Genomic DNA, 27,744 nt, shown 5'->3' on the forward strand with positions numbered 1-27,744 from the left:
ATTTAGAGAAATCTGTATTTTATTTAGGAATTAATAGGAATTATTTGATAGATGCTATTCTTTTTTGTGGCATCTTTTTTCCCTGATAAGTAATATTTGAAGTGTTGTATTAAGTGTTGAAGTGTTGAAGAAGGAGGGTCATATTCAAGAGGCAACTAGGAAGGAGTTAAAAGTCTAATTTTCTAAGTTCAGTAACAAAAAGGGAACTTCCACCTTTTTAATATAGCGCCATCATATTCCACAGCGCTGTCCAATCTTACCTGGGCAGATTCACACTCCAGCTATCCTGGTTTTGTGGCTTGATTATCCAAGGGTTCCAATATGTTTATTTCTTCACAGAAGAATCCAGGATGCCTAACAGAAGATCTGCTTCCAGTGTGCGGTCAGATAGCAGTGATGTGGACTTAGAAGGAATGGGTAATTTTTATTATTGTTTATTATAATTATTTAGAAAGTCTTGGTGCAAAGTATTAAAATGAGTGGAATCACCATAGCAACCAATAGAATACTTTTGTTGATTGGTCCCCTTCAGCTATCTCCAAATTAACATAGTATCTTACAAAAAACTGGAACAAAATATATACTTCTGAGTATATTAAGGAAATACTCTCCCTTTCATTATCACATATACTAAAAGGCTGCATTTCACAATCTATGCTCTATGTAGAAATATGACATTATTTTTGGACAAACCATGATGTATTTGCTCAGGATAAATTGTTCTGCTTATAAAGGGGCTCATCAGCATTTATTTTAGTAGAAGGATTGGCATTACAAAGGACCGAGCAGAGGAGCCTGGCCATCAGAAAAGTAAACGTTAATGTAGCAAACATAATAAGTATCCCCAAAACAAGAGAATTTTGTTGGGCTGGAGTAGCATTGTCATCAGGGATACCATCAGAAATCTTGGGGCACAGTACAGGGTTAATGCCCGAACCTCATGCCCCTGTCAGTCCCAATTTAAGATTGGGTTATTTGCTCCTGGGTGCAGTATTTTTTCAGGGCCTCCCGATAACTAACGTGCATACATACCAACACCCAAACTCGCTCTAACACACCCTCACGTTGTACACTTACATGCACACACACATTCTTTCTCCTGCCCCTCTTCTTTCCCTCCCAGACGCCACTAACCTAAACGACACTCCAGCACCATATGCTGCCACACAAACTCACGATATCATACACTCACAACCATCACACACACATACTAACACCAAATGCTGGTGTCAATTCTTCTGCTCCTTCTGTAGGGTCCTTACATGCTATGCATGAGCGATGGGAAATGTCATTCTATCCTGGCCACCCATGGTGCCACCTCAGCGCAACCCCTGCGGCCAAGCATGATACACTAGTACCGGGCATACCCCCCATGGCTGCCCAGTGTGCCAGACAGTTTGTCTATAGAATTGTTATTTAGGTTACGTCAATGGGATGTCTTCTTTGGTTAAACACGGAAAAACCTTCCAAGTGTTGGTTGACGTAACATGATTTTTCATCATAGTATTCACCGGCATGGTTACTGCATGTTCCTTATTTCGCAGCGGACAGTGAACTGGCCAAACTGCAACGCATGTTTCGTCTGAAAGAAGGACAGCGCCAAGCCACCACCGTTGGGAAACAGGAGCAGATCAGGAGGCAGCTGTATGTACTTTGTCTCAAAGATTTGTTCAGCTAATCTGCTGTAGCCTGACATCAACCTATCACAGACAGAACGATGCCTCGGGGCCTTACTTCTTAATGTCACGTCATTCGTGCTGTAAGATACTCTGGGGTATGCTGTCTGAAATTATCAAACATTGCAAGCGACCTTCCGTTGCGTATCGCCAAAATATATTTTATCTGAAAGCAATTAAAAAGGACACCAGCACCTTTCCTCCTGCTGACAGATATGATTGATATGTGTCCTCAGTGTGTTTCTGGCCTCGGTGCTTTGAAGTGGGAGATTTTGGAAGACGTGTAACAGGAGCATTGGATAATTAAATATTACGCCAACGAGCAGTAATAACAGCTCATTTTACTCAGATAAACAATATTTTTTCCTCTCATGCTTGTGAAACATGGCTGCTCTTTATCAGCTAGGAGAAGTCGCTAATTGACAGTGTTATAGATATAAAAGATTTTTAGTATTACAGGATTGAAGGGGTAGTAGAAGTATTATTAAACACTCATCTACAGACACCAGACAAAGACCAGGATTGAAGGGGATAAGTGGTGGTGTATTGGCATAATGAGGGGGGGGGTAGGAAGGGAGAGGGATTTGTGAGTTAGAGAGAGAAATTCTTTTTTTAGGTATTCTAAGAAGCTCAAAAACAAAATTATGGTTACTTTAGGAAAGTAGCCGCCATTTTACTAATGGGCTCCGAAAACATGAAATATATTCTTATTTGATAATGTTGGTAACAGGGCTGGAGGTGCCTCGGCTGCCCTTTTCCCTACTTCCAAAAGATGAGCCTGACATCGGCGCTGGGTGCGACCTCTGGCACTTCCCCACGGGCCAAGGTCAAATGGATTCTCGCTTAAATGAATTCCTATTATATCCTGAAATAGAAATATTTTCTATGATAGAGTCTTTAGTTAAAGTTAATACCTTTTCTTGTCCCTACATAGAAAAGATGCAAAGTTATATTGGCTTGTGAGACATAGAGGTCTCTTTTTCAGATGAGGTCCAACTTTAGTTCCCGTTCTACTAAAAATGATAGCTTGACATAACTTTATGATGAGGAGGGGACTCATGTATACTGAAGGAAGAGTTGTCAGCAGAGATGTGTTTCAGCTCCTTGACTTCATTATACTTTATGAAGTTCAAAACCCCGGGGAGCTTTTGCTGCAGGAGGAGCTTGGCTGGCCCTGTATAGTACATAGTTACATTAGTAAGATTTCTTCAGGCAGTATATAAAAGTAAAACAATCCCCAGGGGTAGAAGCTGCAGCTTACCTCCTCCTCTATAGTCCAGTGATTCATGCAGGTGATTGGCTGCTTAAAGTGTCCAATCAGTGGCAGTAAAGTGCTTCCATTAAAATGAGCACTGGGGTCTGAGTGTCTCCACAGTAAGTATATGACATGCGAGGAGGTGTGTTTGGCCAAATACACCTCCTGCATGGTAAATAGCGGTGGGGTGAGAAAAAGAGCAACTTCACATGGAGATTCTGTAGCCTTGGCTAGTTGGCTGTGTTATTTTTCATGTTTTACAATTCTTTTTTGTTAATGTCTTAATGAATGCAGGTCAGAGATGCAGACTCTTGAAAGAGAGCGGGAAGAACTTCTCAAGAACCTTAAGATTTCAGAGAGCCGAGCCAACCAGTCCCGGGACCAGGGCAGCCAGGAGAAACTGCACTCTTTGCTAGAACAGCAGGATGAGTTGGAAGAGCAACTAGCAACAGAGAAGCAAACCATCACAGATCTTGAGCAAGAGGTACAGATATACTAAACACGGTCCTTGGATCCTGAAATTCATCTCACCAAACATAATATAACTTTATACAGTATGTATGCATATATATATGTATGTGTCAGGACCTCAGAAATCTATTCTTCATAGAAAAATTATATTCATCTGAAGAAGAGGCCTTGATCTGGTCTATTGAGACCATGTGTGCATATGTGGAAAGCACTCCCATTGATTTTAATTGGAACACTTTCTGCCGCTGATTGGCTTGCCTGCAGCCCCTGTCATTCATACATTGACAGTGTAAACAGCATTAAGGAAAGTGGGGGGGCATCAACAGACTGCAGGCACATGTTAAGCCCTTCAGTGGAGATGTTAGTGTGTGCCCACAGTGTCTGCCAAGTGCCTCCAAGATCAGATTGGGGATGATCTGTCTGAGCTGCTTCTGCTTATGACAGCAGTGAAGAGGCTGACGGTGGGAAATGCCCCCTGCTCCCCTTTCTACTTATCTCGGAGGCACTTGGAGGACGTTACAGACTAATTAGAAACAGCCGGCAGGTGGTGGGCAGAGGTTGCGGGCACACATTAGCCCACTTCAGGGCCGGCTCACATATGTGATACGTGATTTACAAAAAGGACCCAGAGTGCCAACCACATTTTTCATAATCACATCATGGCCCCTTTCGGTGTTTAAAGTGTTTATTGTGTTTATTTAGTTGTCACCTATATCGTGAAATTGCAAACAATTGCAATTACAAATTGAAATTGGAAACGCAGAAGGTTAATGCAATGGTTTTCTGTGTTGTAGATAAGATCCTGGGAGAAGAAACTGTCTGAACAGCAGAAACAAGGAAGGGTTTCTTCAGGATCCATGCAGCAGAAAGTCCAGGCACAGAAGCATGTGAAAGTCATGGAGAACCGATTGGACCGGGTGAGCACCAAGCGGGGTTAACCTGTGTGTTTTGTGTAGCCTTTATCAGATGTTACTTGTTAATGAAAATCAAATTAACAAACACATTATATACACACAATAGGGTCAAAGAATCGGCATCCAATACCACAATCTGCTTTTATTCCAGAATGTCTGGAAATAAAATTGACAAAATATTAACAGTATTTCCAGAAATATACACAGTTTTCACAAATAAAAGGTCAATAACCGTCTTTTTTGCCTTCTTTTGGATCAAGAGTAGGAAGGTTAGGTAGAAGGGTTGAACTTGATGGACTTGAAGGTCTTTTTTCAACCTTATGTACTATGTAACTATGTACTATGTCTTTGAAGATGACCATGTGCTAATGCTGAAACGTACACAAAATGTACACACAATAACGGTTTGCTGCTTGCTTCCGCCTTATCACAATTTAGTCATGTTTCATGCAAAACCTCTGGAATAGCGGATGTTTACCAGGTATTTGCCCACTACCATAATGAAGGAAACTGGCGTTACGCTTAAGAGACCAAATTGTTTGCGGGATTAATTTGCCGTGTAAACAAAAATGCTGCAGTTAAAGGAGAAAGTATTTGAGTTGGTTGAGCTCTAGGTGTTTTTCCATCTGGCGTATTGTCCAAATACCAAATTAGTAAACGCGTTCTACGTTGGTGAATCGAAATGTGGTAATAATGGCAGCTCATGGTCTTACCGACAAATAAGATCACACATGTGACGTATCACCGTGTTTCTTGTGTGACCTTTAACTCCCGCAGAGTGTTTCCATGAGAAAGAAGCCCTAGCGCCATTGCTCCTGGCGTTCTAGTCATTCTTGTCCATGCCGTGGAGGCAGAGACAGGGAAATAAAGTATCTTTAACCGATCCCTGAATGTACACGATGACACGGTGCCTCTAACTACTGCTTTTCATATCAACAGGCTCTCACCAAATTTAATTCTCAACTGGCAAAAAACGCCAAGATGAGAGAAGAGATCGATATCCTGAGAATTGAGCGCTCTCGCTTTGAGCAGCTGTATAGGAAGTTAGAGAAGGTGAGTACAGCTGGGCGTTCAAACGTTGTATCGTGGGCCGTAGTGAAAGATTGCTGTTTCACATTTAACGTTTCATACAAAGGACTACTGTCAGTACTTCCTCAATGACACGGTGGCCATATAACATTTGGTAATAGGTAGCCACGTGTTCGGAGGCAGAAACATATCACAGTTCTGGATATAATCAGCGGCATAATTACCTGGCTGATCCAGGGCAGCGTCCCCAGCAGTCCCCTCCATGGCCGATGTCCTCCTGCCGAGAACGGGGATATCATGCCAAATCCTGGCTCCTTTTAATGCATCCTAAGGAGGCCGTGTTGACTCCGCCGTAGTGTCAATGGGTCGGCTGAGATCTCCCCTGTGACCTGTCCATTGAGTAGCGGCACAACTGGGGTTCCAATGGCTTAAGAGGAAGATCAGCCCCCTTATTTGTGGTGAGAGAGACTACCCACCCGGACCTGCCGCCCTGGGCCAGAATATGGCGCTGAATACAGCCCATATAAAAACTGATTAAAATATCAACGTTTTCAATAATCAGTGAGAAGTCTGATGGCTGTTAACTTTCTCCTGTGCCAGGAATTGCTTCAAACCAGAAAGGAGATCGGTGTTGTGATCGACGAATCATCTGCTGCCTATGATGCCAGGTACCTATGCAAATAAAACGCTATAATGAATTCTCTTCACATTATACATGTTGCAGGGTATAATACACTAAATACACTGTATAAATGTAATTGAAAGATCTCCATAGGCAATATATGTTTTTTTTTTTATGGGTATACAATAGAAGCAGCCGTCATAATTTTCCATTTACAAGAGTTGAATGATTATTCCTCCTCATTAAGTTATTTCACGCTTTGTGAAAGCTGTGGTTCTGGCACGCTTTAGTACGGTGGGTGTGGGTTTTAAAGAATAGGAAAGTAGAGGGTAGCCGTCCCTCACCCCTTGCAGTCGTCTCCTGTGTTTAAGGGAACAAGTTAGACGTCTGTTAAAGACCGATGCCTTGAATTTACTCTGATGGCTCCATCTGGGGAGGAAAAAAGTTGTTGCCGACCTGCAGCTTCTTTGTGACTAATATTAAGTGAAAAGAAATAATAGAACGAAAGCTACCTGTCACCATGGTAACCAATGCTGTTATAACATAAAAAAGAAAGTGCCGCCATGCTGCTTTCTGATCTGTTTTGAGGTCAGCTGGCCAACATGCTGGGAAAAAAGCCCAATCCCTGCTAACATGCATGGAACACGACACACTCTAAACCATAAAAAACAAGTTCCAACGAAAACAAAAGATCCATTTTATTAAATATTATACGGTATATAGTCATATTGTTATGAGCTTTTGTGGACTACAACTCCCATTATGCTCAACACAAGAGTTTGTAGCCCTCGAAAGTATTCATCCTTGTGAACCTGTGGACCTTCTATAAAGAGCTTGTTTCTTTGGGGTGATTATGGATTTAAAGCCCCACTTTTATGTTGTGTGATAAACTATTTGCCCTCAACGAGGTGCTTTTAAAAAGCTTAATGTCTGGAAAAATATACGTAAACCAGAACAGTATTAGGACTGTAAGCGTACCCTAGCACTAGATGCGCAGATCTTCGCCTCTGTATAATGAAGGGACTGCGGTGTTTCACTCTGTTTTCATTGTATGAAGGGACGAAGCCCAAACAAAAATGCTGCAGCTAAAGGAGAAAGCAGAGAAGGACCTGAATCAGCACACAGCGGAGATCAAGGAGCTCCAAAGGGTTATTGACCATGACCGCAGGCTAAAGGAGTTTATGGGAATTAAAACTCAAGAACGCTCCATCAGTGAAGAGGTGCTTGATGCGAGGCGTAGGAGAGGTAACTACAAGCCACATCGGGCCGCTGGACTATTAAAAATTTAATTATTTTTTTTTTAAGAGATGGGAAAAATATGCTTTGTCCGTTTTATGGGATCTTCCTTAAAACTTGATTCATTTGTATTGATTATTTCCAAAAGTCTAGAAGGTTATAGGAAAAAAAATCTAAATTTGCATTTTAGTATGCTGGGAAAGTCTGCATCATTCCAACTTGGACCCTTAACTCCAAAACTTGAATTTAATCAGCTTTTACACCTTAATCTTCAAACCTAACCATATCCCCAAAACCCATAACTCCCAACCTTTAGTCCAGAACCTCTGTGAAAGAAACAGTTTAACCTGGTTATTGACGGCACACTTTTCTGTTCTATTTCATGATAAAAAGAGAGGCAAGAACTGGAAAAGAAGAAGAAAGACCCAACTGAAGAAACCATAGAGACGTACGAACAAGCTTTCCAGCAAATCCAGTCTGTCACTGGGGAGGATAACCTCGATATTTTAGTGAACAGGTTCATTGAAGGTAAAGAAAAAAAAAACGCATCTAATTATTATGTATATTTATTTAATAATATAAAAACCTGTATTTTTAACCCCTTAAGGACAATGGGCGGTCCCTAAACCCATTGAAAACAATGCATTTTGAGCCCGTACATGGGCTTTGTCATTAAGGGGTTAATGTAGCTATTTCTCAATGCCTAAATGTTTGGGCCATTTCCCTGCCCCAGCTGTCTTGCTTTGTGTTTAGCCGAATGGCTCTCGTGAGCAGTAGTACACATATCACCATGTTCACCACCAGTCAGCTCCGGTGCAGCCTTGCACAAGAGTATCAGGAGGTCTCACAAGACCCCTGCTTGCACAGGCACCACATTTTTTTTTGGGGGGGGGGGTCAAAACTGGATCATAAAATAATGGATCATGGAAGTAGAAGTACACTGCGCCATCTAAGCGTAGGACAAAAGAATCCTAACCTACCAAACTACTCTAATGTGTTTGTTGGTGGGCACTAGACTGCCCCTTTAATTCTATTTTAATAATTTATTTATTAGAACCCAAGATGACTACACCTTGGGTGCCATTTTTGTTACTTGGCCTTTTTTATTCTTGGCCTTTTTTATTCTTGGCCTGTATTCTACTGTTTTGGACTCACCGTTGTTCTGGAGAGGCATGAACGACTAAGATGTACCTTGTTACGGACATCACTTTTACACGGTGTGCCGTCACCTTTTATTGACACAGAGAATATGGAACACTTGTATCTCTCTTATATCCTGTAAGACTCTACATAGAGTTGGTAGCAGTGAGTTCTCGATCGCTGTCCCTTTGGGGTAACTCTCAGTAAAGTTAATGGAATTTGCCTTCATAGTTTGCATTTGACAAGCATCACTAGGCAACAGATTGGAGAAAACCTAAAGCCAGACAGAAAACAAGGTTAAAATATGTTTACTTGTCTTTATAATTTAAAGTGGCAGATTTTTCTTCCTGTGTGTGTTGCCTCGGGCTTATTTTAATCATTTTCCTCTCAACTTAAAGGTAGCTCATTTGAAAAAGCAAACTGTCTTAGAAGATTTATATTATCACACGCTAGGGACAAAACGCACTTCTTTTAAAGCACGCTGATATTAACCGCTTCGCTGTGTAGAAGACTGCCGTGGTTCTTAACGGGTTAAATGGAGGCACCATTATTTAAAGTCACAGTCAATTAGAGCTAATCGATCCAATAGCATATCATCTGGTTATTTCTCCATCCTGAATAAGGCAAACAAAGTGAGGGCATATGGCCACCCGCTATGATGATGACTATTATTTTTATTATTTATTGATTTATATAGCACCATTTTCTGTAGCCCTTTAAACAGGAAAAGGGGACATAACAGTACATCACATAACATTTCAGAAAAGGGTGAAGAGGGACCTGAATGAGCTTACATTAAACATGCGCACTCCAGTCTTGTCCAAGACACTAATAAGCTCAAGTGATAATACAATGCTGCAGCGATCACCTTGCATGCCCTCACATGTTATCCGACTATGCATACACACTCCTTTTAAATCCTCCTGAGTATCGTAATGTGTAGTAAATACTTAACTTAATGTCAATGTTTTTTTGCCTATGGGACAATTGGCTATGGGACTATTCTATTAGTGGTGTTAAAAGCACACGCCAGTGTCCCAGGGAGCCCCCTAAACAAACAGTCTTTGACAGTACTTTTACATGTAAGTACAAACAAAAGAAAGAAAAATATACTTACCTTAGGGAGAAGCTGCAGCTTCCTATCCTCACTGTGTCCTAACATTTCGCACCAATGATTACAATCAGTGGCAAGATTGCGTTCCCATTGGAATCAGTGGGAGTGTTTAACGCGCATGCTGGTGCAGAGACCTGTCATCTCCTGCATGAAAAAGAACTGGGGGGAAAGGAGCAAACGCCTATGGAGAGATTCTACAGGGGCACACCATTCATGATGGCTCTGCTAATATAGTATATAGCATGGTATTATTATTATTATTTATTGTTTTATATAGCGCCATCAAATGGTATACTATATTCTATCTATAGCAAATGTTAAAAAAAAAATGGATTTGCCATATAATAGTTATATGCATAAATAGGCACAATACAACTTTCATGTTTCAGAAACCACCTTCCCCTGTTACATATATACACTACCGTTTAAAAGTTTGGGGTCACTTAAAAATGCGCTTGTTTATTTTAAAGGAAAGTTGGAAACGGCTGATTTTTAATTAAATATCTTCATAGGTGTACAGAGGCCCTTTATCACTCCTATTACTTCTGTACTCCAATGCCACGTTGTGTGCGCTGATCTAAATTTAAAAGGCTAACTGATTGTTAGAAAATCCTTTTGCAATTATTTTACAGCCAGAAATGTCCTGGTTTTCTGTGGAGACAGCTAAGTGACCCCAAACCTTTGAACGCTAGCCTGTTTTATTATACCGTACTTGTTACAACAAGCATGTTGGCTGATGAAAGATTGATAAAGAGATCAAAGATGTTCTGCAGGAGCAGATATATATCTCTCAGTTGCTACAAACAACCAAATATTTGCCGATGGTACACACTGAAAATAATGTAAATCAATTCAGCCACCTAGACATTTTCAAGCAAAAATATAATGTTCACATTCAGAGGGTAACCGGGAGTCTGCGCATGGGCGTCATCAATGGAACACATATTACAATGTGCTGTGACGGGGTTTCTGCAGCAGAACCCTGGTTGGAACTCAGCCTCATACTGAGGCATTTAAACATATCAGACTGCGTGATAATGTTGGCCATGTACTCCTTGCCTCTCCCCACCGTCTCCTGATTCCAGAATTTATTGGAGATCATATCCGGGCACCAGGGGGTCGGTTTCTAGAAATAATTCCTAGGCCCTATATATCCTCATACAACTGCTTTACAACTTACGAGAGTGCTTGTATCTGTATCCTAGTATTAGAGCGCTCTGCTGTCGCACGGTGACCAAGAATGGTGCAAGCCTGGGGCTCGGATCTCATTCGCGCAGCTGTGCCCCCCACTGATTCAGGCACCCCAGCCGCTGGTACTAAGTCGACCCTCTTAACGCATATAATTCTGCATTTTCTCTGACGTAAAACACGGACACAGCTTTTATATTGTCTCTTCTTCCTGTGAACTTTCCAGAAATACGTCAATCTTATCGTGTCATCTATCCACATAGAAGAACTAAGGCAGATCTTTGTGTCAATAGCTTTTTAAGGCCATCTGTCAATAAGAGTGTGTGTTTTTCGTCTTTGGACGTTAGCAAGGTGTCACGGAGAATGAATGTCATTTGTATCCCTGATGAATCAGTACAATGGACCAGATGCGTATTGTTGCTGATCTGCAATAATTCGATGATGAAGGGAAAATCACAATTTATTATAGACATCACTTGCTCCGTCTTAACGTCCCTTGATTCTAGATGCTGGCAGGTCATGCAGGTATAACAATGATGACATTGAGTTTCATTCACACACACCAGGGTTTGCAAAATATACAGTTAAACTAGAATGTGTATAGTAAGAGGGTATACATCAATGCAGAAAAAATCAACTATTCATAAATAGTATAACTCACAATAATATAATTTTATTTATCATTATTTCATTCTTTTTTGAAAATAATGCAAAAAAAAAGATGACCATATTGAATTGTATACACAATGTGTATTTTTTATACTTTCATTTTCTTATTTATTGTATTTGTCTGATATGAACTTGGTCTGGTTCAATTCTGGTACTTTAAGGAATGAATAATGTACCAAATAAATACAAAGTATATTAACCATGCATTTTATACTATATAAACTATATTAAATAAATGAAAAACATGGAATATTTGACTGTCTCTTGATGAGTTATCTGTCTATGAAAGTGTTGTATTTTTTATTTATAGTGGAAGATCGAAACTTTGCCTTATTTAACTATGTTAACGAACAGAACAATGAAATAGAGAGATTAACAGAAAATATTGCAGAGGTGAGTACATGCACACTTTATCCTCTTAAATATATTGTTTTCAGATTACGATCTCTCTTTTATGTTGCCATAGTCATTTGATCTATTTTAATTATAAAGCTGTATGAATCTTCCCCATCTAATTTTATAGCTTACTAAGATTAATAAATGGAATAATGGAGTTTACATCTCATTTGTATGGCGATTCGGGATTTTTATAATTGTACATTGCCGTGAAGTATTTCCATTCTTTAGATGGAAGAAGATAAGTTTGGTACAATTCTAGTTCTTGGTAATTTAATGTATTCAGGCAGGTGCATATTAGCCATTTGTATGAGTTTTGGCTCTGTTACCTAAGCCCAATGTACCAGACAAACACCTTGACTCCTCCACAACTGATTTTCACACATCTCACAACTTAAATGATATTAAAAACATTTTGGTACTTCATACGCTATTTTGCTTTCACGCTTTTTACCCACACTTTTTAACTAAATTATTTTGGTAAGCATCTATTTTTGTTACGCTTGAGTTCGTTCCAACTTTACCCTGTCTAGGGACTGCACAAAAGCAAGAGAGCGATTTAGAATGAACGTTTAAGGATGCTTTTATTTGTAAGCTTTCGAAACAGGGTTGTCTTTGGAATAATAAAATGGGTACCAATAGTAACGCTTCTCTGTTCTGTTCATAGATGTGCGTGCATATAGAGTATCTGTCTGAATATACATGTTAAAGAAGCTGCAGATTCTGATTTTGTGGCATGGTGTAGCTTAGATTGACCCCGCAAGGAGTGAAGATCAATGCTGAGTTTGTCCTGAGATCTGGTTAACTGATAAATTGCAAGATAATAATTCTTGAAAATGATTACGTGTGTGAACCTTAGAGAATACAATCCCGGTTTCTTGTGCCTGGGACTCTAGCTTTGAAACATATAAACAACTAAGTGCTTGGCAAATGCAGCCCAACACCTAGTCGCGGTGTACCGGTGATGGAGCACGACCCCCTCACTCGAGGAATGGGTGAAAAAGGTGGAAGAGGTCAAAGTGATGGAAGAATTGGTCAGACGCACCATGTCCTCACCTACATGGGAACTTGGTTCAACTGGCTGGGATTTACTGGAGAGTCTTCCCTGTTCCTTTCCTTCTTTAAGCATTACATCTTGGCATGAGTTCCTTTGCAGAATTGTAGCATAACAGAAAACCTAGATGGTTTTGATTTACTGGTCTCACATGAACATTCTTGTATTTAATGGAACATCATGGGAACCCATGTCTCTAATTATCTTGTTAAAATCTGAATAAACTTTGATTTACAAAAAAGAAACTTATAAACATAGACTTTGACAGCAGATAAGAACAATTTGGCCAACCTCTATGAGGAACAGCATCAAATGCCTTCATGAAATCCCGATAGACCATATCTTCTGGTCCTCCCCAGTCTACTATTTTAGCTAAATAAAATAAATAGAATGGTGGTAGAAGCTGAGCTTGGTACATTGAGATGACACTAACATGTGGTTTGCCTGTGAACCTAGTCTTTACCAACCTATTATCTTAAACTGGCAATAAAAATGATTGTGTGTCATAGATAAAAAAAGAGATGGATGCCTTCAAAGCCCAAGGAGTACGTCTCGACCAGGAGCACCGGTCAATTCTGAAGAGTATTGAAAGCAAACAAGAAGACACTGGGAAACAAGCAGATAACTATCAAGAAAAACTGAAAGGTGTCATGAAAGTCTTAGACCAGCTGAAAACAGGTACTTGTCTTATGGAAACCAAGGGTCTAGCTTATGAAACTAAAGATGTCTCGTTGAGAACGTTGTTTGGCTGAACACCACATGTAACAGCGAATGAATGAGTACAAGTGCAGCCTCGTTGTGGCTGGACTACCATTGTTGTAAGGGGCTCGCCATGTGGTGCCATAGAGAAAATATGAACAAAGCCGCGTGAGACAAGCTCAGTTGTATAGCTTAAGTGGTTTGCCCTTCACTTAGGAGGGTTTTGTACAGTAAATGGATTAGAAGATACACACCTCTTATCACAGTATTTGTCTGCAGCTGGTTTTTCAAACAGTTCTACTTAAGTGGACTTACAGATTTTTCCAGCCTAACCTATACATACAATAATAGAGCATGTGGTAGCTTGAGCCTTTTAATTTCCAATTCCTTTGGGGTTTTTCCCCCCAAATATTAAAATCTCTGCGAAAGTAGAAATTTAATACGAATCATCAGCAGCTGTTTCAGGCGTACATATAAGAATGCATTTCATTCCTTTTTTATTATAAAAATAGTAATTATTAAATAATAATAAGTATCTTGTATTAGGCAGAATAAAAACCCCACGTTTTAGCAAAATGTCTTGATCTTAAAAATAACGTGGGATTTTTAAGCTGAATTTTATATTGTATTTAAGGCAAATATAACATTTCCTTTCTGCTGCTTATGTTCTTTCGATTGGGCTCATTACTAATAATTAAACATAGTACTAGTGATAACTTATAATGCATGAGCACGATTATTATCTTAAACCAGAAGAGATTCCAAACTGCCCTTATTTGCTATATATTTTCAGCAAGCAGGTTGTATTTGTCAGTGTTATTCTTTTTATTATTATTATGTGAGATATCTTGTTGCTTATATCTATCTCTGCAAATTGCTGCACGCTTTTTATCATCCCACCTGTTAACGCTATGGTACTTCCCTAGGTATTGATTCTGTTTTCAAAAAGATAAATTGCGACCGCTCAGTCCTGGATGAAATGTTGGGTTCTTCATCCAGCATCCGTGAGACTAACATAATGCAGTACCTCGGCCTTATCGAGCAGAAAACTAACGAGATGTTGGCCATTCAGTCCTTCCTTGACTCCAAGGTAGGTAGAGTACATCATCACCACAAGCATTCACATCATTAAGTACAAGGCATGAACAGAATGGGTAATGCTGAATCAAGGAGAAAGCATGTTTTACAAAGTATACATTGTCTAATATATCCCCCTGTGGCTTTAGACTGGCAGCAAGAGAAAAATCTGACGAAAGTAGAAAAACGCACAGAAATCCGCGGAATTCACAAAGCAATATCTATTCTCCGTACAACAGCCTTGAACTGAAAAATAAATAAAAGTTTAGACTAGATGGCAATACCAGTTGGTCCTCTTAGTAAGTTCAGCTAAATAAAACACGCAAAATGATATATCCGTCGCACATTGCATGTTCTAATTGCTTCACTCAGAACTTCGAGAAGCCGTACAACCCACAAGATACAGCCCGAGTCCTCCTGGGACAGCTAGAAGATTTGCACGCGCCTGTATTTCAAATACAACCACCTGGCACTGGGTAATGACACCACACTCCACCTTTTGGGGTCTTCTTCATCTTTTGTTTACAAAAATACCTGTACTGTATTTGTAAATGTAAATAGATTATTATTATTATTATTATTAATCATTAAGGCTTATGTTCTAAATAGATGACTCTAATCGTCAGCTCTTTAAGATCCCATGTCATTTTTCGGCTACGCTAGTAAGTTTGTTTAAAGGTAAATCTATGAAACTTCTTGAAAACGATCAAAATCCTTGCAAGCATTTCAAAGTGCTCATTATCACAGGGAATTCAATGGACTCGCAGTAATGATTTATGAGAGTAAACTGGTTATTGCTGGATAGACACAACATAATTAGTTTGTTTGGGTCTTGCGTATTTTGGGATCGCAAGCTGTCTTTGAAATTAATTACATTAATGTTGTACATGGCTGCCTCCTAATATTACCAGTAAAGTATATTGAGGATCATTAACATATAGCAATCATCTTGGAGGGGAGCTTCATACTGTACAGACCTTACAAGTATGTTATCAATATAGCTAAATAATGACAGATATTGTCAATGTGATATTGGTCATTATAAAAAAAACAAAAAACGATCATTAAAGCAGACAAAGTGGAATAGTGAGAGAAAATATATTTTTAATGAACATATATTGATTTTACATGGCGTTGGATTTTTTTAAAGGGATTGTACCATTAAAAAAGTATAGGCTGTTATTTTTTTGTGCCAGTTTGTAACATGTTTTCATAGTATGAAGTTACATTATTCTGTATATTTGCACAGGTCTGAATGCTACCATTTTGGGATATTGTGGGGCATTAGACCCCCATCCCTTTACATAATAGCACAGCATCTCAAAAATGTGTCTGGTAAACGGAAGAGTGTACAGTGAGCTGCCTTAATGATTGGACTGCGATACTTTCCATTCTTTTCTTACCGATGTACTCTCCGGTGTGCATAGCGTTGTCAGAGCGTGTACCATTAAGTGCCATTTTTCATTTAGAGATGATTATGACAGTGACACGGAATCTCCAGCAGCAGAGGAGGAGGAGAGACCCTTAACGCACGCAGAACTTCGGGAAAGAATCATGAGAGGGGTAAGTCAAAATATGCAAGAAAAATAACATTCTCGAAATGTGTTCTATATCCAAGTGACATCAGCTTCTATAATGTACGGAAAGACATCACAATAATTTGGTTCAGACGCACTTTGGAAATGCACTTGCTGTTTGGGTGTCAGGGCAGAAGTAACACAAATGTTGTTGAGTATGCTATGACGTGGTTGTCTTGGGGGGCTGCCAGGATATGACATCATATTCTGGTACGCTACAAATTAAAGACATGCAGCTCCAAATAACATCTATGTATGGAGGCGGCGCTGGCTCGGCACAGTGCGCCACAGTCAGAGCCGGCCTTAGGCGTTGTGGCGCCCTGTGCGGACTACTCCTCTGGCGCCCCCCTCACTGCCCCTTCAAACTACCCCCCCATGCCCCTCAAACTACCCCTCCCCTCTGCCCCTTCAAACTACCCCCCCTGTCCATTCAAACTACACCCCCCTGTCCCTTCAAACTACACCCCCCCTGCCCCTTCAAACTACACCCCCCCCTCTGCCCCTTCAAACTACACCCCCCCCTCTGCCCCTTCAAACTACACCCCCCCACTTACCTTGTTGCCGGAGTCCTGCGGTGAGAGCGGGAGGCATCCGTCTTCTCTCTCTGCCGCGGTGCCGGCATTTCATGTTGAGAGCCGGAATAGTCCGGCGCTCAACATGAGATGCCGGCACAGCGACGGAGTCACGGAGAGTAAGGGGCGCCGAGCGGTTGCCGAGAACTTCACGAGCAACCGCTCGGCGCCCCTGACCGGGACTTAGATTTAAGCATCGTTTTTTTTTTAAACTTTATTTAACATGAATGATGTTAAATAAAGTTTAAAAAAAAACACAAAAAAAAACAAAACGATGCTTTAATCTAAGTCCCAGTCAGGCGCCCCTGCAACCATGGCGCCCTGTGCGGTCGCACAGGTCGCACACCCCTAAGGCCGGCCCTGGCCACAGTGTAAGACCAGCTTGGAATAATTGAGATCTTCCTTGTAACTGGCCCACTGTGCGGTGTCGCACCAGAATGAACCAATAAGCCCCGTTTGGTGGCAAAGGGGTTGCTGCCCCCCCAGAACTTGCTGCCCTAGGCCTAGACCAGAACACGCCCTTGATTACGCCGTACTGTCTTCAGATGTTGGCAGACTATATGAAAGAACAAGTTTTTTTTAATTCTGTTCAACATAGACTGTTGAGGAAGGTTGCAGATATGCTCCATGCCTGAAATCAAATGGTTAATGCAAGATAAATAAGCAATATACTCTACTAAAGAAAATTTCTGAATATGTAAAACCCATTGGATTGGCTAACATGCAGCGGGGCTTTTTTACCCAGCAGATTACGTAAACTGTATTCAGAATAACGTGGAGCAAAGTGTTGCCTTGATAATCGCTTGTTGGCCTGAAACTTGATAACTCATTTCATTACGATCGCAGTGAAAGGTGAAAGGTTCATAAAGGAGCAAAACTTTTTATTCTAATAGATTGTAAACTCACAAGAGCAGGTAGTCTTCTCCTTCTGCAGCAGTATGTCTCGACATGTTAACATCAGATTTGTATGTAGTCACTTTTAACGTTCTTGTTGATTTTCACTCTCCCTATATACAGAGCACAGGACACGCTGTGTGTCCTGTGCTCTGTATATAAAATTATTGTAATCATCAATAACTGGGACAGGATAGTCACTGCCCATGTCACAAACTCAGCAAGATTAATTACTTTACAGATCATAGTTTAACCACCGGCACACCTGTAGCATGACCTACACACGTGAAAAAGAGAAAGTAAGACAGCAGATATATTTAGAGATGACAGCTAGTTACGTTCCCCAGAGTTTGAGCCTCGGGCGCTGTAGCTGCTGTCATCTCCAATAAGAAATGCCTTTGTGTCTCAAGATGACCTTTTTTTGTGTTACATCTTTGGGGCATCTTTCCCTGATTGTCCCAAACAAAATGGAATTGGAACGGGGGACTTTACCCATAAAGCAACTCAACCCTGCTTGCAAACTCTTATTACCCTTAGGCCATCAGTAAATTCCAGGAGCCATGCAAAATTTATTGCCAGAAAACAAGTAGAAAGCAGACCATCGGCACAGTATGGTTTGAGGAAAATAGTATAAGGCCGCACATGCCATTTTTACTTGTTTAATTGCTTATTTTTTATTTTTTTTATTGTATTATTGACTTATTCCACCATTTTCCTTATTTTCTACATTCATAGTGTTGTTTTTTTAATTCATTTGCTTACGCTTTGGAATCTATAAATGTATAATTCACTTCAATTGTACTTTTCTATAGTAAAATACCCACTACATTTAATTAAAAGGAAACACTCGTTGTTATAATATTCTTTTCTCATGTCTGTGTTCTTAATTTAGGTTTTACTCTCTCTGTTTGTAGTAAAAAAAAATAATTCACTATGGAAAAACATACCGTCACTGGTTTGACACACAACATTAGGCAATTAATACATTCAAGAGATTGTTGACTATGTGGCTCTCTGGTGAACCCAGCAAGAAGCTGAAGCAATTAGACTAAATCAAACTTTCTCATGCAAGACCGAGCGTCTGTCCCTTTCAACAAATAGAAAGGAAGAGTGACAAATGTGTACCATTCCTGGATCGGGACTTGTCTCATTAGTTGGTGATGACCCAATCATTAGATGCCCTACATGTCCACCACTAAGGGTCTTGGATGAAATAGAGCCCTAAACATTAGATGCAAGTGAATTGAATCGAAATCTGAATTCAATCCAAGGTGAACCGAATCTATGCAGTTTTGGTGGCATTGTTACATTTGTGAAATTTTTTAGTATTAATCCAGCAGTTTTTAAGATCGACGGTGAAAGCTTCTTTTAAATGAGAAAATATGTGAAACATTGAATCTACTTCTCGAATAGTCATCGATGGTACCTTGACATTTTTGATGGCTATCCAAGTTTTTGTTATACATGAAGGTAATAGCTGGATGAATCTATACATCTGTAGGGGATCAATAAAGATTCTGCAGGATCATCAGATCAAAGCTTGAAAATGGGAAATAAGTCTTAAACAAAAATAAAATAATAGGCATAGACAGAATCCCTTAAATAGTCCAAACCAGAAGTTATCACAGAACACAAATACAGTGCACTGATCTCTATGGACAGGGCCAGACGTCCCATTAGGAAGACAAGGGCGTCCGTTTATTAAAGGAAGAGCTGGTAGAAGAGTTTGGAGAGTTGAGATTTCAACTCCTTGCCTTCACTGTACGTTATGAAGGCCCATGCCCAATGAGCTTGGCTGGCCCCATATAATGCACGTTATACCAGCGACATTTTTTCCAAAATCTGATTTATTCCTATTAAATTAGGAATTATCAATGCCAAATCTAGAACTCATAGTGGATTTTACAGATAACTTTAACAATACTAAGACACAAATTGTATACGAACATTATATAGCCCTTAAATACAATTTTGGTTGGTGGCATGAAAATTACCCTTGGCAAATTTAGTTTTTTATTGTACTGTTTTTCTGCTGTACCAACATTCTATACTTTTATTTTATTTTACGCAAAAGGCAGGATTTGTGGTTATATAAATATATATATATAAATGCCAATTGTATGTTCCGATACATGCCTAAAAATAATTGAAGTCATCATGGAATCTATACATTATTTAAGGACTTTACAGCTGAGTTCCCCTGGATCATCTAGCATAACATTTCTAGCCTTGTAACTCATTTTAGCCCTTTTAACAATTCACCCTGTCATACGATATTAATGTGACAATGACACAGATGAGCTGGTTGATAACCGTTATCTATCCTTTCCCTTGTAGCCTGAGGAAAGCCCCCAGCATAATTCTTTCGCAGCCTGATTATATGATCCTGGTGACACTATAGCTGGATTTTGAGCTGAATCTCCATTTTGTTGCACGGTAGAACGTAGTTTAAAAAAAAACATGGCTCAGAACCCATTTAAAAAGAAACGCACACGCACACTACGTGGCATTTTAATAATCTGTACCGACCAACGTGGAAAATATATCAAAGAAAAATAGTGTTTGAAGCCCATAACGCTGCTTGCTGTGATTGAAACTATGTCTTTCTTGTTTTCTCTGCATGGTCCGTATACGCTCTTAGGATTCTGCAACGTAATTATGGCGCTCATTACTCGCGTCAAATCATGTATTCCAATACAAAAGAAAGATGACTGATAGATTCGGATTTTTAGAGACATTTATAGCAATAAATGTCGTCATGCTTGATTTTTTTCATGCGAAACAGAGGAAATACACAATCCATCTGACAAAAAAACGAGACTGCAGTGTCTGAGCTTGTGGAATTATTTTGTCGTTTTTGTTGTATAAGCGAATGGCTATACCGGGTCCAAGATGAGACCAACGACTGATGAAAGTCTGAGTCCTATGGACTACTCGAGAGATTAAAACAAATTTTTCATCTGAATCTTGAACCCTGTTTAAAGGGCTATAAATCCACTTTTAATTAGTGCCGTGTCTAATCCGCATTCCTTTTTGTCGATTTTAGGAAAGGAGCAAATACATTTAGGGAATTCCGTAAAAAGTTTAACTGCTTATGGTAGCTGGAGTGTTTATTTAATATTAAAGTTAATTTAAAGGGACAATCGTGCTTATTTTCTTCAGGGTGTTCGGAACGCTGTGTTCGGAACTTTTATTTGGCTTTTTACCGGCAGATTAAATAATGAACCTATCAGTGTCCTTTCCAAGCTGACAGCCAAAATTCCGACTACTCATGCAACGATGCCAATGAAATATGTGGGGGGTTTCAAGTCATTTTAGGTAAAATAAAAAAATGTATAAAGTGTATGTTTCCTTGGAAAAACCTATTACAAATATGAAAATATGCAAATCTTGAAATCTCTTTTTATGGGTAAATGTGCCCTTATCAGAATCTTAACATAATGCTTTTTTTTTTATTCTAGGTACTAAAAAAGGAAGAAAAAGCAACCAAGAAAAGCCATGCTAGTGAACTCTCCCTCAATAAGATGTCCTCCATTACCAAGAAATAATTGTGAGAAGATGATGCCCAGGAAATAGCTGAAAGCTAGACAGAAGTTCAAGATTCCTGACTTCCATGTAAAATGTTTAATGAAATATCCCTTTATCACTGCGACAATTATAAGAAAATCATAACCGAATAGTTTTCAGCTACTTGATCCATTAAATGTTGCTTCATTTTGAGGTCTTTCAACAATAAATCAAATATATTTATATATTAATTCTAAAAACGTAGATCTATCTGATTCTGTTGGCAATGGGGTGGCATTCAACAAGAAAACAAAAGTAAAGATAAAAAAAATGTAAAATCTTAACATTTTAAAAGTTTGTATTTTATATACGTGAAATCAAGTACCCAATACGATTTCCTTTGCTTGCATTGAAGAAGAAGTTACCCCAAATGTGGAAGCAACATTTGATACAAGTGATTTAAGCTTATATCAAGGAAAAAGGTGTAATAAGATGCAAGGGCCTAGTTCCTACCTAAATTATTACATATATCATCTTTAAACCTTTAGTGACCAAATTGCACCCTAAAGTTAGGCACATGTCTGTGACTTAATTACATATGATCTCTGTGATTAGCAATCACAAGAATCCTTTGCTGGTTTCCATTTGTTCTCGCAGGACAGTCCTCTGAGTCCACATCGCTACTGTATATGTGATGTAACATGCTGTCATGGTAGCCAGAAATTGGTTAATCAACTACAGAAATGACACACAGCATATACTATACATCAGAAAAAAAGGTGACCTGGAGACGTTGGGTCAAGCCCAGAGAGTTCCCACGTATGGTGAAAAGAGGAGTCCAGAGGTGGAAGAACGGTAGATTTTATTCCGCCATGTTGCCTGAAAAAAAGGCCATATTTATGAAGGAAAAACTAAAGCCTCATAAAGTGGAACATTTTAAGCAACAATCTGAAAATTCAGTTTGTCTCTTTTCTTATATTTAAAGGTTTTTTTCTTCATCCAGCATCAATACTTTCTGTATTCACATCTTGAATGCCATTTTTACTCACTGAAAAGCTTGAATTTCTTTGTGTTCTCACACTTTTTTATGCCTACCTTAGATAATTTAGACTATTTTTTTCCATCCAGACTATTCAAAAAGCTATCTTCCTTGTATTATCATTTAGTCTTTTATTTGCCATCTCCATAAGTGTTCCAGTGAAAATGATTTCATCTGTGTTGTGTCAAAGGTATTGTGTCAGGTATTTGCCTTTCAACGTAAGGGGAAAAAGTTAATTCCATTTGATTTATAACATAAAAATATGTAAATATTCAGTTAAAACTAGTTACTTAACCCAGTTTTCATTCTTCTGCAAAATGTTGTTTTGTTGGGTTTAGCTACCAATGAAATCCAATGCCGTTTGGAGATATGTCACAGTACAGGCCACTCACATAATGCAACAAAAGATTAGAATATAGCTAGATTATGCATATACTACTATGGAGGGATCAAAAGAGACTCTTAAAACAAATTAAAGCCTTCTTTGGACACCATTAATGAGACTCTTCTGTGGCAGGAGGTGCTGCTCAATCCTAAGGATTGCTCAGAACCTGCAAATATACAAAGCAAAAATATTGGGTATTCTACCACACTATGTGGCTATATATTAGCCATTATAGTTAGAATTAAGCCTAACTATGCTTCTATAAGGGTCCTAATGTTGAGTACCTTAACTAGGGACCGTGGCATTTTAGCCAGATCAGGATTCAGACACAGAAAGATGTAGCTCACTTGATTCAAGCATTTTAAAATGTAAAAACATTGACGCTTACACGACTTAGACTTATCACAGTTACATAAAAAATATGTTAACCACTTTATTTAACTACAGAATTTGACATACTATAACAGTTTACGTTTATCAGGAAATATACTGCTGATTAGATTTTTGTCCATGTTGAAACGGAGAAAATTTTAAGAAAACTAAATGTTGGGTAAAAATACGGTGCATCAGTGACACCAAGTGGCCAAATGGCTCCTTTGAGAATTTTTTTAGAAACCAAGACCTTCAAGCCAAAATATGAATGCATTTACAAAACTCCCGTATAAAAGATTTGCACAAATAAAAAATATCTGTATGATTTGAGTTGGGGGATTCACAGATATTTACGTAAATTCCTTAAATTAATCAATATGTTTCGGTCCTCTGGCTATTGTTTACCATGTTGTATTAATGCAAGAATTTTATATGTTAACCCTTTCTACATCTGGAGCATTTTTACGACAACTGTTCAGCCACAGTTCATCTTTTTCAGTTTTAGTATATCCGTTCAAATTGAGCATTGTTTAAATGACAGATACGACTTTCTTTTTCATACCAATGTTTAGATGCATAGCCCATCAAGTTCATCCCTTCTACATATCCTTCCTGCTTGTGATCCATAAGAAGGAAAAAAAACAAAAAACAATTAAGCTATTTTTTTGCCACCTAGGGAAACAAATCCTTCTTGACTCCAGATTTCTCCTTGGATCAAGAAGCTGTAAAATATTAATGTTTATTCTATCATTTATAGCCTGTATGTTCTGCGTTTGTAAAAAAAAGAAATATCTAGGCCATTTTGAAGGCATATATTTAATAGAACCACCTCTCTTGGCAGTGAATTCCATACCTTTATTGCTCTTACTGTAAAGAATACCTTTTGTAAATGTTTGCTCTTCCTGTCTCAGAGGATGGCATGTTGTTCTTTGTAAATTTCTGTTAATGAACAGGTCAATGCAGTGCTCTTTATATGGGCCCTGTACGTACCGTATTGGCTCGGATATAGGCCGCCCCCGTATATAGGCCGCCCCCTAAAAGTTCTTTTGGATCAATTTTAGAACTAGGTATGTGTGAAAGGTTGAACTTGATGGACTGAAGTCTTTTTTCAACCTACTATACTATACTAATGTCCTTTTTAAGTACTGGTTCCCAGAATTGCACCACATTTTCAAGGTGAGGTCAAGATGCAATCCTCCTACTCTGAATCCATACCCTGTTTTATACATGGCAATTTCTTATTGGCCTTTCCGGCTGCCGGATGGCATTTTGCACTGTAGTTAAGTCTTCAATTAGTTCTGTCTTCAATTATACCTAAATCCTTAACAGTAGTTAAGTGGTGTTAGGGGGATTGTGTGTTAGCATGAGTGGTGTAAGAGGAAGTGTGTGTGTTTTAATAATAATTTGTGTAAGTGTGTTTACATTTGTGTACCATAGTGTATGTTGGAGGGGGCAAGGCGCAATGATGGCAAAGATAAGCTGTTTGGAGGCACTGACAAGATGGAGCAAAGATGGCAAAGACAGGCTGCTTGGGGGCACTGATTAGCTGCTTGGGGCAAAGGTGGCACTCACAAGCTGTTTGGGGGCAAACGAGGTACTTACAAGCTGTTTGGGGGCAAAGGTCTCACTTTGCTTGGTGAAGTTGGGGGCCCCAGGGAATTACCTTGCCTTGCCTTGAACTTTCCTATACTGCAAAAATATTAAGAGCCTTGATTTTAAAAGACTATTATAAACCAAATTCTTGTGCTCGCAAGTGTAAGTGAAAAATAATTATAATATACTTCCACAATACTTCCCAGATGACTGCAGCAGCCCAAAAAAGACACTCTTCCTCAAGGTGTAAATATACCAATAGACAGATGATTGGGGCGCAGATACATATAGGAAAAAATAATAATCTAATGATAGTGCAGAGTGTATAACCAACAATAAATGTGATTTGTGTTATAATTGCACTCACAAACAATATAGATGCTTCAGACCCATCAATGTGTGGTAGAAAGATTCCTTTTATTAATCTTCATAGAGAGTCTATAAAAAACAAACTAAAATAGTGCAGTATCTTTAGGCAAAAACAAGTATGGATGGTAAAATTGCACTCACAGTTAGTAAATGCACAACATGAATAGTGTGCATGCGAGCTCGTAATGCCAGAAAGTCCGCAATAATTCAACTGAAGAACAAGTCCAACAGAGTTCTTCTGACGCGTTTTGCCGGTTTGGCTTCCTCAAGAGAAGTAAAAATCAATCAGTAGGTAGCCTTGATTTTAGAAATACCTCACAATCAGTGGCAATCCACCAGGCCAGTCCAAAATTATTCAAGAAGACGTGGAGGCAGGTGCATAGTGGGGTCACATAATGTGATGATAAGTAACCTCACTGTAATATTGCTGCTGCTCAAAACATGTTCAAGTAGTTGTAAGGAAGGTCTTATTATTATATATGAACTGAGGGCAATATGGCTGCCCTGGCGGTGACATCCTGTGCCCCGACTGGAGGATCGAGGAGGACATTACCGCAGTGCCACCATTTTGATGGAAATACAGACAAAGAAAGAAGAAGAGATAAGGTAGAAGATGCGGAAGAAGACGAGGAAGCGGAAGTGGTCGACAGAGAAGGTAGGAAAACATTTAGAGAGTGTGAGAGTGAATGTGGACCCATGTTCCGAGATTCTGAGCTTTTCCCTTTGTTTTCATTCGATTCCTGAGGGGTCTGGCCTTGTTTTTGGGGCTTCATATAAATTGCATAATGTACCAAAATGTATATATTTATATATGTATACTTTATATGAGGGTACATTATATGACATTATTGTAGCTTAATTTTATTATATTGTAAACTATGAAGCTCTGATAACATCTATTAGTACTATATAAACAAAAATATACAGTCATACAGTACATGCATATATAATCTTTGCTTCTCAACAGGTACATTTCAGGTGCTGACTTCTAATGCTTGGCTTTGTGTACATGTATATTTTTTTATTAGTCATTACTGCATGTGTTTTTCTGTAACCTTTAAAAAGTTTAGAAAAAAATAATAGTAACCAATACAACTTTGTGTTAAGGGGAAGTTCTGTGGGTGTTATATCTATACTTGACACCAGGTGTCGCTCTATCTTTTGTGGATGTTTTTTAGATGCATGGGTCTTGTATTATCATTAAGCTACAAACTTCCCAGCACTGTTATTGTTGGTAAAGTACAACACACATTTTCTGTTTCATTGAGGTTTATTCACTAAAGAGGGAGTTGGTGTCAGAGTTGTAGTTTTCTCCCAGTTTTCCTCACTTATCGAACTATTATGCAGGGCCAGCTCAGCCCTTATAGCAAAAAAATAGCCAAATGCAAAATGAGTCCAAACCATAGGTCTCGTTACAGCTCCAACTTTAGTAAATTAAACCCATTGAGGAACTTGATGAAAAACTTTTTTTAATAAAATCACCAACAAAGGGCCATCTCTGAGGTTGCAAGAAAACTCATGTTTCACTCACCCTATAAAGAAAAAACTCCATGACGCATTACAAGCCATGGCTGGTGCACATACTTACAATAAATCACCATTTGGTTTTAAAGCATTAAAAAAATACTTTTAGGTTATTCTCAGACTACATAGTGACTGCAAACTCTGTGGCGCAATAGTCTGTTTTGCTCTTATGAATCCCGGCGGCCTCAAAAATCAACAGCATGAGAGACTGGCCCTCGACCTTCAGAATAAAACATTAACATAAATCGGGGGTAATAAACTTTATGACATGCCACAACTCCCTGAGCAGACACTCACAAGAACACAGACATGCATCCATACAACACCCATACAAGACCACACTTGACATAACATTTACAGCATCTACAAACAGCATGCATGAGAACACAACACTTTAGGACAAGTATTACAAGAAGATGTAATTCAGAAAGGCACGGTACTTATAGATATGCACTCACAAAAGACACAGCAAGAATTCAGAGCATACCCAGCGAATACCATAAACATTGCTTAGCCCGACACTACGCCAAAATACCCCGAGTTTGGAAAGTCCTGTCTAATTTTTCATGGCTGTATTGCTTACCAAGAAGCTGAATCAGTGGGACTGCGTTTTAACCCAAAAGAGACTCTCACAATTTAAAGCCTTCTCTGGACACCATTAATGAGCATACCTGGGAACATCTTGCGGGACGCGGCCCGGACTGAGGTTCCGCTGACGCTAATGGGAGTTCCCGCTGAGGTCAGGGGCGTTCCTGCTGATGGCAGCGGGAAACACCCACATTTAAAAATAGGCGGGTAACGGGGCATGTCACGACCTCGCTCCCGCGACCCGGAGGATTCGGGTCTTGACCCGGAGAAGCAGTGCTCAACCGGCAATCTCTGGGTCAAACACGGAGAGTTCGCAGGTATTTTAATGAGGCTCCTGTGTGGCAAGAGGGGGTGCTCAACCCTAAGGTTTGTGCAAATATGTACGGCAAAGAAATATACAGAAAGGGGAGCGCCCGCACCCTTATTATTCTAACAGCACCCCAGGAATCTCAATTTTTATGCCTTTCATTCTTTTAAGGTTGTGTGCTATGTGAGCTATGTACTCACACAACATGCAGCACTCATAGTTAACCATGTGGCCATTAGCCACACTCAAGGCTTCATTTCAAGGCAGGTGACAATGCTTCCTGTCAGCAGAACTAGATGTCCGCGTTTCACGATGTCACACTTTGCAGGGCCTACATGGAGCTGACTTTGATACCGGATAGAACTGACTCCACCTCACCAATGTCACTTCTGTGCTTCCTCACATTGATTGAGTATCGTAATGAAACAAAAATCTCATTCTCCAGACAAGTAGACCAACAACTGAGGACCTGGGAGC

The 27,744-nt window shown here is 39.4% G+C and overlaps 1 protein-coding gene across 1 annotated transcript; it reads left to right on the forward strand.

Annotated features, from left to right (window-relative positions):
• The first annotated feature begins 350 nt into the window (after nt 1-350).
• LOC149286311 (outer dynein arm-docking complex subunit 1-like) lies at nt 351-21,131 on the forward strand. Its single transcript, XM_089494200.1, has 14 exons — nt 351-417; nt 1,545-1,644; nt 3,226-3,415; nt 4,197-4,319; nt 5,256-5,369; nt 5,946-6,013; nt 7,025-7,212; nt 7,597-7,731; nt 11,625-11,707; nt 13,274-13,442; nt 14,390-14,553; nt 14,913-15,016; nt 16,010-16,103; nt 21,045-21,131. The coding sequence occupies exons 1-14, from the start codon at nt 351-353 to the stop codon at nt 21,129-21,131; spliced, it is 1,686 nt and encodes a 561-aa protein (XP_089350326.1).
• The last annotated feature ends 6,613 nt before the right edge of the window (nt 21,132-27,744 follow it).

This window comes from Sceloporus occidentalis, unplaced genomic scaffold (assembly GCF_023333645.1).
Source record: "Sceloporus occidentalis isolate IW3139 unplaced genomic scaffold, rSceOcc1.0.p SCAF_70, whole genome shotgun sequence".
Taxonomy (NCBI): Eukaryota; Metazoa; Chordata; class Lepidosauria; order Squamata; family Phrynosomatidae; genus Sceloporus; species Sceloporus occidentalis.